The sequence below is a fragment of the Ursus arctos genome, chromosome X, assembly GCF_023065955.2.
Source record: "Ursus arctos isolate Adak ecotype North America chromosome X, UrsArc2.0, whole genome shotgun sequence".
Taxonomy (NCBI): domain Eukaryota; kingdom Metazoa; phylum Chordata; class Mammalia; order Carnivora; family Ursidae; genus Ursus; species Ursus arctos.
Window position 1 is genome coordinate 29,326,567 of NC_079873.1, and position 15,996 is coordinate 29,342,562.

The 15,996-nt window shown below is 43.5% G+C and overlaps 1 protein-coding gene across 1 annotated transcript; it reads left to right on the top strand.

Annotated features, from left to right (window-relative positions):
• The first annotated feature begins 5,824 nt into the window (after positions 1 to 5,824).
• LOC113265843 (melanoma-associated antigen B16-like) lies at positions 5,825 to 6,865 on the top strand. Its single transcript, XM_026513281.3, has one exon. It carries the CDS (start codon positions 5,825 to 5,827, stop codon positions 6,863 to 6,865), a length of 1,041 nt encoding a protein of 346 aa, XP_026369066.1.
• Positions 6,866 to 15,996: the final 9,131 nt, after the last annotated feature.

The window sequence follows — 15,996 nt, forward strand, 5'->3', positions numbered from 1 at the left end:
TTGTGTATCTCTGGACATAAAAGGTTGTGGATTTTTCCTAATAGGGTCATGGAATAAGTTCGAGACACACTATCATGGAGCCATCAATATCTAAAGAGAAACAAATGACCCATGAGGTTTAAGAAATAATCAAACAAAAATAGGTCTTAGAGCAACCTAATAATGGGGTATTTTATAATAAGCTTTTCCGTGGCCTCTCAGAGTAAATATAAGTTAAAATTGCCTTCATTTTTTTAGGCAATGAGCAATAAATTCATAATCTCTATTTTCTACGGCTTCTCCATTTAAGTGTGACCTGGTAGGTTAACACTGATTATCTTAAGAATAATTAGCTTATCAAATCTATTTTTATTTTTTTTCATAATACCTCTATGGGGAACTTCATCAAAGTCTAGCATTCAAATCTGCTTCCTAGGATCTGGCTGATAAGAGGAGGAAAAACCTTAGGCTCACTCTTGACCAGTGGGAGGCTTGCTAAGTCCCCTCAATATATATATACACATATACATATGTATATACACATACATATATATGTACATACACATACATATATATGTATATACACACGTATATGTGATTTTTTAAATGCACATATATATCACAAATTTATGATGTGAACATTAATCCCGAGTTAATCCTGAGGTAGAGATAGTTGGTATTCCAGTAAGATGTGAATTAAAACCACAGAAGTGAACATCTATGCAATGAAAAGGGAGAACAATAAAAGTAAAAAAGTTACAAACAACAATAACAATAAAACCCAACAAGCTGAATCCCACCAGAGCTATATAAAAATAGGTTTAGTGGTTTCATCTATTCAACATTCTCTTCTTGAATGTCAACTATTTTGCTAGAGTTTGGGAATAAAAATGAAAAGGATTTATTTACGAACATTCATATAAGAGATTACCTGAGTAATCTGCCCAGGCTTATGTCTGATGAGTAAGGCCAGACCTTGAACATGTACTTTTCTGTCGCTAAAGTCCACTGTTTTTCCCACCATACCAAGTTGCAGGCGCCGCTGGCATCCAGTCATGATTCTTCTCAGAGCCCTCCCCCTAACTCTGCGCATCCATCTAGCTTCTGCGCATTCTGCTGCGAAATGCTGCACCTCTGACCTTGAAAGGATTGCTCTTGGACACTGGAGTCTCAATCCCTGAACACAGAGTCAGAAATGTCTTGGAGCCCCCCATGCCTCGCTCCCTCACCCTTGTGCCCCACAATCCCAGAGTGGGGCATAGCCAACGAGTGACTGGTGTGGGAATTTAAAAGCCCAGTTCCTTTGCCACAAGGCAAGGCAAATTCTGAAGTTTATCTTATGCTCCAGAGCTCCCCACAGGATCAGGCTGAGACCTCACCTAGAACCGGATCTTTGCTTGGCTTCTTTTTCTTTTCTATCATACTGCCTCTACCTTCTCATTGGTTTTACCCTGGGCACATTACCACACAAATTTTCTTTCAGGGTCTGCTTCTTGGACCCTGACTTGAGACACCTATGTTATGATATAAACTATATATATATATATATATATATATATATATATATATATATATATATATATATATGTTTTTCCCCACTGTATCTTCATCTAGATTTTAACCACACTAACTACAGGATAATGGGAATGTTATTAAGTGAGATTTTTAGATCACATTTTAGATCACATTATGAATATAGAATTAGAATTAGCCATTTGAGATAATTATTTAATCAGTTAAATGTGTGTATACTTTATTCAGTGACCTTGACCAAGTCATTTCATCTGTTCAGGTATCAGCTTTTTCCTTGGAAAGGTAAGTGTTATTTGTCCACAGACATGTGCATATTGAATATAGTATGCACCAGGCCGTTTTAGGACACAAAACAATCACAGACTAATTAAACAACCGGCTATATAAACAGTATCCACGTTTTGACAGTTTATCAATCTCAGGAACCAAGAGAAAGTAATTTAATGCTTTAAGTTGCTTTTCTCAATAGAGCAGATTTCCAGTAACAACTGTCACGTCTTATAGAACACTGAGTATATTACAACAACTGTGATTACAAATCCACTTGTTACATTTGAAGGGAAAAAATTTCCTATTTCAGCTTTTTGACTTACTGTATAGCATGGCCATTGTCAACTTTATTTACTATGCTATTAAAACACATCATATTAAGCAATTTCAGAATTCTAACCATTTTATTTTTATCTTTTTAAAAAGACTTATTTATTTTAGAGGGATGGAGCACACGAGCGGGGGAAGGCAGAGGGGGAGAATCTCAAGTTGACTCCCTGCTGACTTTGGAGCCTGATGCAGGGCTTGATCTCATGACCCTGAGATCATACCCGGAGCTGAAACCAAGGGTCAGATGCTTAATCAACTGCACCACCCAGGGACCACTCTACCCATTTTAAAGTACATCTGTTTTGAAATGAGACATAGCTTGAACTCAAATACTATAAAAAATGAAGGATGCATTAATTCCATGTAGTCCATGAATAATCTTTTACTTCAAACCCCCAAACATGTAAGAAACAGAGAAATTAAATCTAATTTATGGTAACAATATAGTCCATGAGAATAGATAAAAAGAGTGAAACAAAGGCATAAAAGGTGGATTCTGTCTTACTTTCATATTTGTCTCAGAAATGTAAATAAACAAATTCATAGGGCTTTATAATGATTCCATAGCAAGATGGATTAGGTTATGAAATCATTTTACCCAAAGACAGCACAGCAATAAAATTGTAAGCTCTCAAAGAGCAAATGGGAAATCCCTCACTGGATTTTGTGCTGGGGCCTTTGGACATAGGTGGTAGGTTACCCTATTTTACATATGCTTTCCAATACACTGCTGACTATTTCATCACTGTCATCAATAAAGCTTTGTAGACTGAACTTGCAGATCAAAAAATGAAAATGCAGAAGTCAGTTTATAAAACACCAGAAAGGTACAGATAGCAGTACTCAACCTTTTGTTTCTCACATTTCTCATGACCCATGGAAAGAATGGCCTACTAATTCTTAAGAGCGATACCTAGCACACTAACTATACATCTCAACACTCTTTCCATTCAAGAAAATATCTGAAGACAAATATGCATGAGAGTTTCAATTACAGAGGTAGCCATCTATTTAACTTTTTAAATTAAAGAGAAAAATGGCAGATCTATATATAGACTGCTTGTAAAGTCTAGAAATACAGACAATATATAGAATGCCATCAAGGACATCTTCAATTTTCAAATAATAAGAAAAATTATCTGGTTTTCCAAGCTTTAAGGCCCCTCTGAAGATTGGTTTGGGACACTCCTCAAGACAGATTATCAATTGAATAAAAAAGCAAATAGCAAAACAGTATGTACTTTATTATTACATTGATGTAATTTACAAAAGCTTGATTAAGTCAATTGCACAATTATATCCATACGAAATTTATTCCTAATAAGGTTATATGGTGGTGCAGGTGACAGGATTGAAAAGGCAAGAGAGAATTGTTTTGACTGTATTGTTTGAAATGTTTGCAGTGAGAACGGTCATTGAACACAACTCTGATCAATAACAAATCATTTGCAAAACACTTCAACACCTCCCTATGCTCCATATGTGCCTATACAAGGCTTTTCCCTGTAGAACATAAATCTTATAGAAAAGAAGGCTCCCAACTGGCTGGAGAAGGGACCCCATGGGAAGCCATGTGTTCTTTATGTGCTGTGCTGCAGCTTCACCACCTACTGTGTAGCCTGGAACCTGGACTCAATCTCTACGAGAATCGCAGTGGGGCGAATACAAAGACTGGCAAGGAGGCGGCATTGCTTAGAAAGTAATTAAGCAAAAAGACTGGAGCCAAGGTATGGACCCTAAGTGAGGACTACAGGAAGCTCTTGCGGCAGAAGAGGACCTCTTAAAGCTCCGCCCCTTAAAGGACCCCTTAAAGCTCTAAGAGTTCCACCACCACTGTTGGCAATGGGAGCACCAAAATAAGTATGAGAGTCTCTCTCTGTCCAGCCTCTTGGGAGTCTGACAGTGATGAGGGTCTTGGTATATGGGGCACAACATCAATTCAGAGGAAGGAGGACTCCCTGGCCCTGAAGGGATTCCAGGTGCCGACACTGAATGAGGTTAATTACCCCGGAACATAAGAAGCCCCACAGAACCTTACTCCTGCTCTCGGCACTGGGAGGACCCGGACACAGGTTGCGGGGAGCCGACGGGGAGCAGGAGCGGAAGGAACGGCCCCTAACTTCCGCTTTCAAAATTTCGTCGGTGAAGGCCGGTACCGAAAGGCGCGGCCTCCACCGGCCGAAGGAGAAGTCCTACAACTGGTCAAGTGAGGATATTGAATGAGGGAGTCAACGACACCAGAATAGAGGGGTCCCACTGAGTAAAGCTCTGTCTCTTTTCTCAACCCAGAAAACCCCTGAAATAACGGTCAGACTGAGGCACCCACTGACAGGGCCTCAGGAATCCGAGGGTGGTGAGGGCCGCGATCTGAGGGGGGTGGCCACAAGTCAACAGATGGAGGACTGAGGGGCCCCTTAGAGGTCTACTGTCAGCCCTGGGTGGATGAAGGTGGAGCTGGGGGGGGGGGCGTGCCCAGCAGTGCTTTCTCCTTACTTTTCCTTAGGCGTCTGAGTGCGGCCTCCGGTCAGCAGAGGAGGAGTGCCAGCCTCTACCACAGTCAAGGTAAGATGTTCAGTGAAGATTGAGGGAACATCCACTCCATACTGGAAGGGACTACACAGATCCCAACCCCCGTCGTCACCCCTGGGAGGTGTTGGGCTGGGGTAGCTGGAATCGGCATCCACTGACTCTGGTTGGAGAATGAGGGTGGGAAGTACATTGTTCTGAGGGAGGTCTCAGTTCAGCAGAGGGAGAAATGGCAGGCCTGCCAACTCTCAGCGTAAGACTCTGAGCAGGGCGGATACGACCACCCACCTCACAATAGAGGGATACTCTAGATATGAGCGCAGTCCCTGTTGTGAGCTCTGGGAGGCTCTGAAATAGCCATCAGACTGGGCTGCCCCCGACTTCTACTTTCGGTTTGTTGGGAGGTGAGGCCCTTCTGAGAGAGGCGGCATCTAGTGATCAGAGGGAGGAGTCTCAGACCCTCCCAAGAGTCAAGGTCAAGTGCTGAGTGAGAAGGCCCTTCAGAACTGGTGTTAGCCCGGAGAGGGGGAGGGGGTGGCCGGAAGTGACTTCCCCTGACTTTTGCCTGGAGAGTGTGAGGATGGCGAAGACATTGTTTGAGAGGTCCAGCCTCAAGTAAGCAGAAAAAGGAATCCCAGGCCCTGCCATGAATCCAGGTAAGATGCTGAGCAGAGACTGGAGGGAATCACACACTCCAGAACAGCGGGAGCTCTACAGAGCCCTATTCTTGTCAGACTGGGTAGGCCCTGGAATAGCAGACAGACTTGGGTGCCTTCCAACTTTGGCTTTGGGAGTTTGAGGACTGTTGTCTCAAGTTTGTCAAGTTTGTGTTTGAACAAAGACAGAGGGGGCCACTCACTCTAAAATAGAAAGGATCCCACAGAGCCTAACCCTACCTACCCTGCTGTCAGCTGTGGGAAGCCTTGGTTGTGTCAGCCGGCTGCACCCTAAGGAGCCTTCTCACTTCCTCCTCCAGCTTCTTGCAGGTCAGGAAAGGAGACCTGTGAGGCTCTAGAGTACTGTTCTCAGGAAAAGAAGGGGGGGGGGAGACACTATTCATCAGAGCTGCCACAGTTGAGTTTACCAGATGAGGCCACTCACATCCTCCCTTTCTCCCTAGGTTGTGGTCCCCTATCATCTACCCTCCTGCCCATATTTCTGCCTGCTACCACTAACAGAAGTGAGCATGTCTCAGGGTCAGGAGATCCCAAGCTGCACACAGGAACAACACGATGCCCCCAGTGAGATCCAAGGCCTGGAGGCTGCACAGGTCTCCAAGGCTGTGGAGGAGACCTCTCCCTCCCCTTGTCCTGTGATGCCTGGCAACATGGAGGAAGCTGTGGCTGCTGGAACATCCAGTACTGCCCAGAGCCCTCAGAGTGCCTATCCATCTTATGCTGTCCTCACAGCCATCTCACCCAGCAAATCAGATGAGGGCTCCAGCAGCCAAGAAAAGGAAGATAGTTCAGCTTCTTCATCAAGGTCCCTGTCTGACTTTGAGAACTTCCCCATAGATCCTCTAGATGAGAAGGTGACGATGCTGGTGCAGTTCCTGCTGCACAAGTATCAAATGAAAGAGCCCATCACAAGGGCAGATATGATTGATGTTATCAAAGTGTGTAATGATGACTTCCCTGAGATCCTCAGGAAAGCCGCTGAGCGCATGGAGTTGGTCTTTGGTGTTGATATGAATGAGGTAGACCCCACCAGCCACAGTTATGTCCTTGTCAACAAACTGGGCCTCACTTACGATTCGAGGCTCGGTGGTGAGGACAACATGCCCAAGACCAGCCTCCTGATAATTGTCCTGGGTGTGATCTTCATGAAGGGTAATTGTGCCACTGAGGAGGAGATCTGGGAAGTGCTGAATATGATGGATTTATATTCTGGGAGGAAGCACTTCATTTTTGGGGAGCCTGGGAAGTTCATCACCCAAGATCTGGTGCAAGAAGAGTACCTGGAGTACCGCCAGGTGGCCAACAGTGATCCTCCACGCTATGAGTTCCTGTGGGGTCCCAGAGCCCACGCTGAAGCCAGCAAGATGAAATTGCTGGAATTTTTGACCAAAATCCATGAGTCTGACCCCAGGTGCTTCCCATCCCATTATGAGGAGGCTTTGAGAGATGAAGCAGTGAGAGCCCGAGCTAGACCAGCAACCGAGGCGGGCACTAGCGCCATGGGCAGCACCCAGCCTAGTGCTGGATCTGGCAGCTCCTCCCAGCCCTAGGCAAGTCGGAGGCAGCTTCTCCACTTTGTCATTAAAATTAGAAGTCAACCTTCTAAGTAGTGGAGGGCTGGGGTGTGGCTGTAGGGAACACAATGCATTGTGTCCCTCTTCTATATGGTTAACAGGAATGTTTATCTTCTTCATGGGGGGGGGGGAGTTTGGTTTCAAACGTTGTTCTCTTTAATACACCATTTTATTAGCTTCAGAATCTAAGTCTGTGAATGACACTGGTCATACATTTATTACTATTTATGCAATTTAAGAGTATACGTTTCGTTTCTAAAACAAATCTGTAAAACAGACCATCTTATTTTGTCATCTGGAAAAGGTCAATGATATTCGAATAGGCATTTCTTTGGAAGAGTGAAAGAATTTAGCAGTAAAATAGTTGGGATCAAGAAAAAAACCCTAAAGATGATCAAACGATACCAAAAGATGGTCAATTCTTAGCCTCTCTCAACCCTTTTAATCTGCCGTTCTGTAAAATTAAATGACATATACAAGCATTTGTTTGGATTATTTAAGAATATGTGAGAAATAAATCTTAATAAATTATATCCTATGTACACTGGCTCATTTATTCCCCAAATATTAATTCAGCATCTGCCTTTTGTAAATCACTGTGTTAATAGTGGGAATGCTGGGATGAACAAGACTCACTACCTGCCCATAGAATTTTAGATTTATTATAAAGACAATAATGGTTGAGTATTCTTTAATACCAAAAGAAAAAGTAAAAAGGAATGAAGAGGTAGGGTGGGGGGTCCATATGAAGGCAGTCAAGTATAAATATCCTGAGACTGGCTGTGGCCTTGGGAAATTACAAGCCCTTCAGTGGGAGGTAATTTTAAATTAAGCTGTAGTACACTGCCTGAGGCTATGGGAGTGGTAAGCAGGGGTCAGACCCTCAAATGGTGTGTCTCAGGGTTGAGAATGGAAAACTGTTCTTAGCGGCTACTTTGGGGTTATGGGTTGACCAGATCCCACCTGGGACAAGAACGGAAGATATCCTGCATTCTTATCCAAGTGCAGTTGAACACAATGCACAAATCAGGTGTTTTATGAACATCACCTTCGAGGAGTTTGTGAGAAATAAGGGTGACATTTCCTTGAGGTGAGATACCTAAAAGCCACTGGGCTGGCACTCCGCCCTGGGCTCCGAGATCGAGAGCCTATACCATTCATTAAGTGGGTTATGTTCAATATACTTTGGCGAGCCCTAAGCAAGGCCTAGATTTTTGGAGGAGGTAGGTGAATGAAAACAGGGATGGATTAGTGGAAGGGCAACTGGGAGGGAAGGAACGAGTTGGTCCTTGACACACATTCTAGGAGTGTGGAGTTGCATTCAGTTGAGAAATACTCCCCCAAGCCCAAATTAAATAATATATCCTCTACTGGGGAAGATTTACTAAGGTTTTCTTGTTAAGCAGCCATTTGAGCTGGTTTGGTGTGCCATGTCCTAGAACACTGCATATTCTCTGACATCTCCTGGGTTATCAAGTCCCAGAGAGGAAGGCACTAACGTCTGGGGTCAAAATCATCATACTAGTAACTGCCGATCATCAAAGACTCAATGCACACAATGCACTGTGCCAGGGGCTTGACATATACAATACCTTCTAATGGTCATGCATGCAAGACAAGGCTGATCAAGCCCATTTCACAGATAAAGAGCGTGAGGCTTAGAAGGTTTGTAAATGTGTACAAATCGCAGGCCTAGTATGTGACAGAGTTGGGACTAGGCCTCCTGTTTGAATTCTTCCAGAGCCCATGCTATTCTTTCTACTCCCAACCTGGGGACAACCTTTTTTTTAAAGATTTTATTTATTTATTTGACAGAGAGAGAGAGAGAGCGCGCGCAAGCTTGCATGCGCACAAGCAGGGGAAGGGGCCGGCAGAGGGAGAGGGAGAAGCAGACTCGCTGCTGAGCAGGGAGCCCAATATGGGGCTTGATCCCAGGACCCTGGGATCATGACGTGAGCTGAAGGCAGATGCTCAACCAACTGAGCCACCCAGATGCCCCCTGGGGACAACCTTCTGTTAACTCATTTCTCTTCTTATTCCTCCATAATGCTTCTCAGGGGGTAAACAGAAGGACTTGGTAGCCAAAGTATGAAAAATGAATAGATATAATTTAAAAATGTGAAAATGAGAATCACACACAATTTGGGCATTATCTGTGGGGTTCATTTACCCAGAGTGCTGCTGCCTCACCCCAGGTCTCCTTGGGAGCTGCCTCTGCTCAGTAATTGACATGGGTGTGCAGTCCCAACACTTTCCCACATTACGGTGCCCTTCCCGAGTCTTCCCCAATCACCCACCTGTCCAACTCTGGAAGCTGACCTGCTGTCCAGCCCTTCAGTGCATCTTCCTCTGGACACTGGATGCTGCTTCCAGTGGAACAGACAGTCCAAGATCACCTACCCTCCCCCTGACTCAGAGGATTCCATTTTCTGCAGGCATCTCCCAGCTAACTTTCACCATGGGATCCCTCTGCTACAACCCCTTCTCTTAAAAGATTTTATTTATTTATTTAAGAGAGAGAGAGACAGAGACAGAGCATTGCGGGGGTGGGGGGGGCAGAGGAGCAGAGGAGGAGGGAGGGGGAGGGGGAAAGAATCTCAAGCAGACTCTGTGCTGAGTGTGGAGCCCCGATGCGGGGCTTGATCTCATGACCCTGAGATCATGACCTGAGCTAAAACCAAGAGTCAGATGCCTCATTGACTGAGCCACCCAGGCGCTGCAACCGCTTCTCTAAAGAGTGAAGTTTAGGTACATGGTCATTCCCTGATGGGCTTCTTCACCATACTCTCAACGTGTTTTACCAGTGGCCTTGTGAATAGAGTCTAAGTAGGCACAGAACATACTGGTTCTTGGGATGTAAATGTGAACTAAAGGAAGTTTTTGAAATCACCTTGATATTTGCAATAGGATTTTAATGGGATGTCCTATTTGGGACTAGCCACTGAAAAGATATACTAATGAGTAAGCATACCTAGGTGGTCAAAAACCAAAGCCTCACTCATAAGAGATAGAGGGGGCAAGACCATGGAAATCACTGTGCAAACATCTATAAATCCTGGGTCTGAATTCCTATAACCCTGGAAGCCCTCGGAAGAAGGAGGAATGGAGATGCCAAGGATTGGTTCCTTGGCCTAACATGCTATACTGATTAAAAAAGAAAAAACAAACAAACAAAAAAAACCCTCACCATCTTTATGTTATCTCCATCTTTATGTTATCTCGTGTACTTTCCCCAGAAAAAAGTTCTGGTTTTCACTGTGCCTAACAGTACTGTACAGATGTTTGGGCACACTCAGTCAGCTGGTGTATAGCAGAAACTCTCAAGTTAAGATATTGACCACACAGCAAAAAGAACGAGGTAATTCTCACCTACTGAAATGATAGAGGTTTTTGCAAAGGGCAGTGCAGAAATGTGCTACTGACTGAAGAAGGGTGAACCTTTACCGTTGGGATTTACAGGGTTTTTTAAAAATCAGATGTGATCCTGTACTTGAAAGCATGCTCAAAAAAGGTGGCCAATTGCAAGGTGAAGAACAGGCTTCACAGGAACTAATCCAGGAAACAAAGAGGGTTATTGTCCTAACAAACTGTTATGGTTGCTCTTTACTGATCACCTATTACGTCACAACTAAAGGAAGGGACTGCAAGTGCTCATGCACATCCTTTCCTGGCTTCTTTCCTGGGGTCACAGGAAAGCTACATTCCCAGTCCACTTGCAGTTAAGAAGGACCAGGCAGGAACACCTGGGTGGCTCAGTCAGTGAAGCATCTGCCTTAGGCTCAGGTCATGATCCCAGAGTCCTGGGATCGAGTCCTGTGTCAGGCTCCTTGCTCAGCGGGGAGCCTGCTTCTCCCTCTGCCTGCCACTCCCCCTACTTGTACTCTTGCTCTCTCCCTCTCTGACAAATAAATAAATAAAATCTTAAAAAAAAAAAAAAAGGATCTTGTGACTACTCTTGCCAGAAGCATTATTTATCACTTCTGGACTAACTCATTTGAGATCCAGGATGCTACCTCCACTTTCTTTCTTGCATTCAGCAGAAGGATGGAGAGCTTGTGTCAAGATGTGGAACTACAAGAGGGAAACAGCTTACGCCTCTGAGTCACCAGTTAGCAAAGATGCACATCAAATTTTATGTGCACAGGAAATAAACCTTTGTTGTGTTAAGTCATTCAGATTTTATGTTTTATGTTTTGCATCAGCTAGCAGTTATTTTATCTAGCTAATAAACAGGTACTATTTATGTTGTTAAGCTTATTTAAAATTTTTAATGACAAAGCTAATAATGGTCCATATATTCTCTCATTGCAAGTATTTCTAACAACATACAGAAATCCATCCCTTCCCTTTACCATGTTCCTCTAAAACTCAGCTTTCTCCTCAGAGGTAACTACACTAAAAAAATATGGTGTCTATTATTTTAAAGGTAATTTTAAGCTTTTTAATACATAGATGCACTATAAAAATATACTGTGATTTTTAACAGACTGGGCAGTGATGTACATACTGTTCTCCCACTTGCCTTTGTCACTTAATAAAATGAATGCAGCATCATTCCATGACAACACGTATAAATCCACCTCATTATTTTAACTACTCCCTAGGATTCTAAAGTATGTATGTTCCATAATTAAACTATTTTCCTCCTGATGGACACATAAGTAGTTTCCATTAGTTTCTATGCTTAATAGAACTGAACCAACATCTTTAGACATTAGTTCTTGGGAAAATGTGCATAGTAAAGACACAGCAAACCGAAATTGGTTTAAAGTGGAGAGAGTATGAAAATTGTATATTTTTATAAATCTTGCCGAAGTATCATCCCACATATCTATCCATTAATATTTCACAAATTGGTGTATGTAAATACCCTATGCTCTTATTTTGTTTTTTAAATCCTTTAACTTTTGGTCAAACTTATGAAAAAATAATATCTCACAGTTATATTAATTTGTATTTCCCCATTTTCTAATCAAGTTGAGCAGAAAATGAACAATCTCTTGCCCATATAAAGCAACATTTCTGCAGTGATGTTCTGAGTCACAGGGTTCCTCTGAACAAGCCTTGAAATTCTGATGTCAACAAGATATTTTCCTTTTATGTTGAGAAGCAAGGATTTGGTCAGAATAACCAGGTGCCAGAGATTTGAGCCAGACAGGACATGCTCAGCTAGTGAGGGGCATGAGGAGGATGGCAGGGGAGAACGATTTCCGGAGTCCATGAGATAGACCACAAGCAAAACCAAGTCCAAAGAGCATAGGGCAGGCTGGTAGTTATGGATCTGAAAGTTCAGCATCACGTGGAGAAGTGACCATAAGGAGAGAAGGTGGTGGATCAGGGGGTGGGGTGGGGGCATGCAAGGACACTTATATAAATAGGCATGGAAAATTTCTGACTTCTACCAGCTGGAAGTTGTTGAGTGATCTATGTGGGCAGGTCTACAGAAGAAAGAGCCCAAAACTTATCAGACATCCTGCCCTACCTTCGATTCCTCTCTACATATTGTCAGGCCGGGTATGGCTGTTTCTTCTGCATCATCTAGCGACTTATTGACGGATTCTAGTAGAGCAATATTTCCTGATGTCCCCGGGGGTTCCAGTGTATCCTTGTCAGCATACCTGGGCTGGGAGCTATCTTTATGTCTCCTGAAGACAGCTATTTCCTACCTTGTACATTGTGGACGCCTCCACTGAGGTTGGGGCTACGTGAATGGGTGGGGTTAGTGAATGATGATGCACAGTGGAGACAGGCCAGGGGTACCATGAGGAGTAGAAGGGGGTATGCAGTGGTGAGGAAGAAGAAATTGGAGGAGAAATGCTTCAGGGGCTGATTACCCCAGTGACTACAAGTAAAGGGATAGCTGTTGACCTGTCTTGAAAACCAATCCAGATGGTGTCCCTACTTCAGGCTGCCTTCTCATCCTTCCCGAATTTTTGGCACACCAGAGGTGCACATCCCAGGCCTGTGTTTGCTGGCCTATGTTGTCACCAGAGATACCTGCCTGGCACAGGGGGTTAAGCCAAGGAGCAAATATCTGCAGAGTCTGCGGTAAGCTGACGGAGATGGCACACTTCCTTATTACACTGACAGGGGATGAAGGAGACATGTGGGGGTCCAGTGAGGGAAGCACGGTGTACCATCCCATTGCCAGCATCCTCATCTCCAAGATGAGGGTGTTAAGGCCAATGAAAGAGACAGTGAAGATCCCTATGCCTGTGTATTTGTGGCTAATAGTATACATGAAGTTGTAGATCATGACTTGGGTTATCCATGAAAGGATACATGGAGTTGATACGGACTCTGAGTTCTAAAGGTTGGCTGATGAGGTAGAACTTGTTGTTAGCTGAGACTGAGGATACATTTTGAGGAGGAAGAGCTGGGGGTGACCTCAGAGGCAGAGATGAGGAAGGGTACGGTGGATAGATCAATGTGGGCTAGGTAGATGGTCAGGTTTTTCCAGCTGTCCAGGTGGAGATGTCCAGTGAGCAGAAGAAAACATGAGTATGGCTATAAGGAGAGGGTCCCAGGCCGCAAATTAGGTTTGGTTGCATCAGGAGTCATGCGAGCCATTCAGGGGAGGCAAGTCAAGTGCTGTGCATACAGTGACCTATATTCTGTCTCCTCCCCGGCCAACACTATTGGAAACCAAAATTAAACAAAACTAATAAATCCAGGGAAGAGTTTAAAAGGAGAAAGTCCTCACCTATAAATCTACTACTCAGAGAAAGCTTTCCTATGTCCTTAAGCTCTCCTTTCTGAGCATGAATCTGTGTCTTTGTCTTTGTATTGCCTATGCCTGTGTATTTGTGGCTAATAGTATACAAGAAGTTGTAGACCATGACTTCTCAACCTCAAATCTGCTCTCTTGGGTCCCTTTCAGGACCCTACTCTTGACAGCCTTTGTTCAAGGCTGAGCTGACACCCACAATACACAGACACTTATCTGCTCTAACTAATGTGCCTATTCTGAACAGCTGGCAACTCTGCAGTAACTCCAGGTTCTCATGACATGCAGAGCAAGGAGCTCGAGGAAATCTTGCGTCCAGGTCCCTGGAGGTGCAAACTTCATGACACATTCTTTATCTAATTGGGGGACAGTGATGGTCAAAATTTTAGACACGTGACTGCTTATTCTAGCTGAAGCTTTCCCCAGAAATCTGATCCATGAACATAAGGAAGGCTGAACAGTCTGGGTAAAATGGGGACTGCAAGCACAGAGTCCTGTCCACTCAGCTCCTTCTTCCCCCTGGAGGGCAGTCAGCTCTGACATCCACAGAACTCTGGGGTGCCCTCTGAGCACTGCTGGAAAAGCTGAGTGCTACATGACCCTGCCTCAGACCTGGGCTTCATCTAGGGCTGACAGCCAGCCTGAACCCAGAGAACATGTTGTCTTTGTGATTCTGTCCTGCATTTTATAGTGACTTCATCAGGATACCCTAAATGTCCTGTATTCAGCTTTCTTCAATAAGTTATAAAAATATAGGAGTTAGAATTACTTTTCAACCACAGTAATTGGCAATTAAATCAGTTAAGGCAACACTAGCTGAAAATCATAGCTCCACAAATAAAGATATGGTCTCTCCAGAGATTTGGCTGATGGAAGATCGGGGGGGGGGGGGATTTAGAATTAAAGAAAGAAAATAATTCAAGAAAGAATATTTTTGGCCATAGTTCCAAGTCGTGAACAAGTAACCACCATTAACTACATGTAACTTCCGACCTGTATAATGAGACTGTCGATGACTGCCTTTCCCGCAGTAACTAAGCTACTGCAAGACAGCAAGTCAATGACAGTTCCGGGCTTCTGAATCTCAGCCAATCAGTGATACTCCCACCCTGAAAGTCAGCCAATCAGCGACAGGCTCACATTCCAGACGACATCCAATCAGGGGCCATGCTTCTGAAAGTGGGCGGATCGGTAGCAGCCTTACTCTAGGGACCACAGGAACACCCCTCAATGTCTGTCGGGCCCTAAACAATCTGCTCCTGAATGTCAGCCAATCCTTGAACCCCAACATAGCCAAACCTCATAGAGGGTCACCCCTGACTTTGTTCAGAATGACTGCGCCTTACAAGTACAGTTCTCCCTTCAGCCAAAGGGGGAGTTCACCTTTTTTGGATCAGTGAGTTCAAATTGTTCTTAGTTCACAAGTTCACAACCCTTTCGACATTTATTCATCCCGTTTATGGACTTGGTTCATAACAGGCACGCTGACTGACGTGGCCGAGAGAGGTGCAAATTCAATCTTTTCAGTTATTGCAGTGGTTGTTTCTGTTTTTATTTGTGTATGTTGGAACCTCAAAATGCCCAACCCAAGTGTAACAGTTGTGACAAATTTTATGAATGGTGGACATTCATTTATTACATGAGGAACAAGTCCTTTCAAAGTTTTTTGTGCAGTATGCAACTGTTCATTCGATATAGAAAATGATGGAAAGCCAGATATAAACCAGGATATCCTAACAGCTGAGCATGAGAGATGCAGGATTTCCTCAACTGGTACCAAAGACAGTGAAAAAATAATGCATTTTTTTGTTTAAGAGACATTCAGACTAAAAAGACTAATCACAGAAGTTGCAGTGGCCTTCTACGCTGTATATTATCATCAATCTTTCATCTCAAGTTGGAAACAAATTTCCAGGTGCTAGGACAGAATCTACTGCAATAATAAAAAATATAATAGCTCCATTTACTATTACAGAGATTATCAAAGATCAAAATGCCTCACCTTTTTTACAGCATAGCCAGAGATGCATGCAATGACAATTATAACATACATTTTTCCCAGGCTTGTGAAAGTTTCTCATGAAAAATGCTTCCTTATAAGGCCATTAGTGTGAGTAAAGTCATTTGAAAATGTGACTTCAGAAACAATAGCAATTTTTTGCAGAGTTCCTTTTTTTTTTTTTTTAGCTTAGCAGTTAATTAAAGTGGTTAAAGTTGATGAAAAACATGCATCATTCTACAGTAGATGTTGGTTGTACTGCCCATTTTCTGCACAATGCCCTCAAACAGCATCTGATGTTCTTTTTAATGAAATGGAAGGGGGGTGCCTGGGTGGCTCAATTGGTTAAGCAACCTAGCCTTGATTTTGGCTCAGGTCATG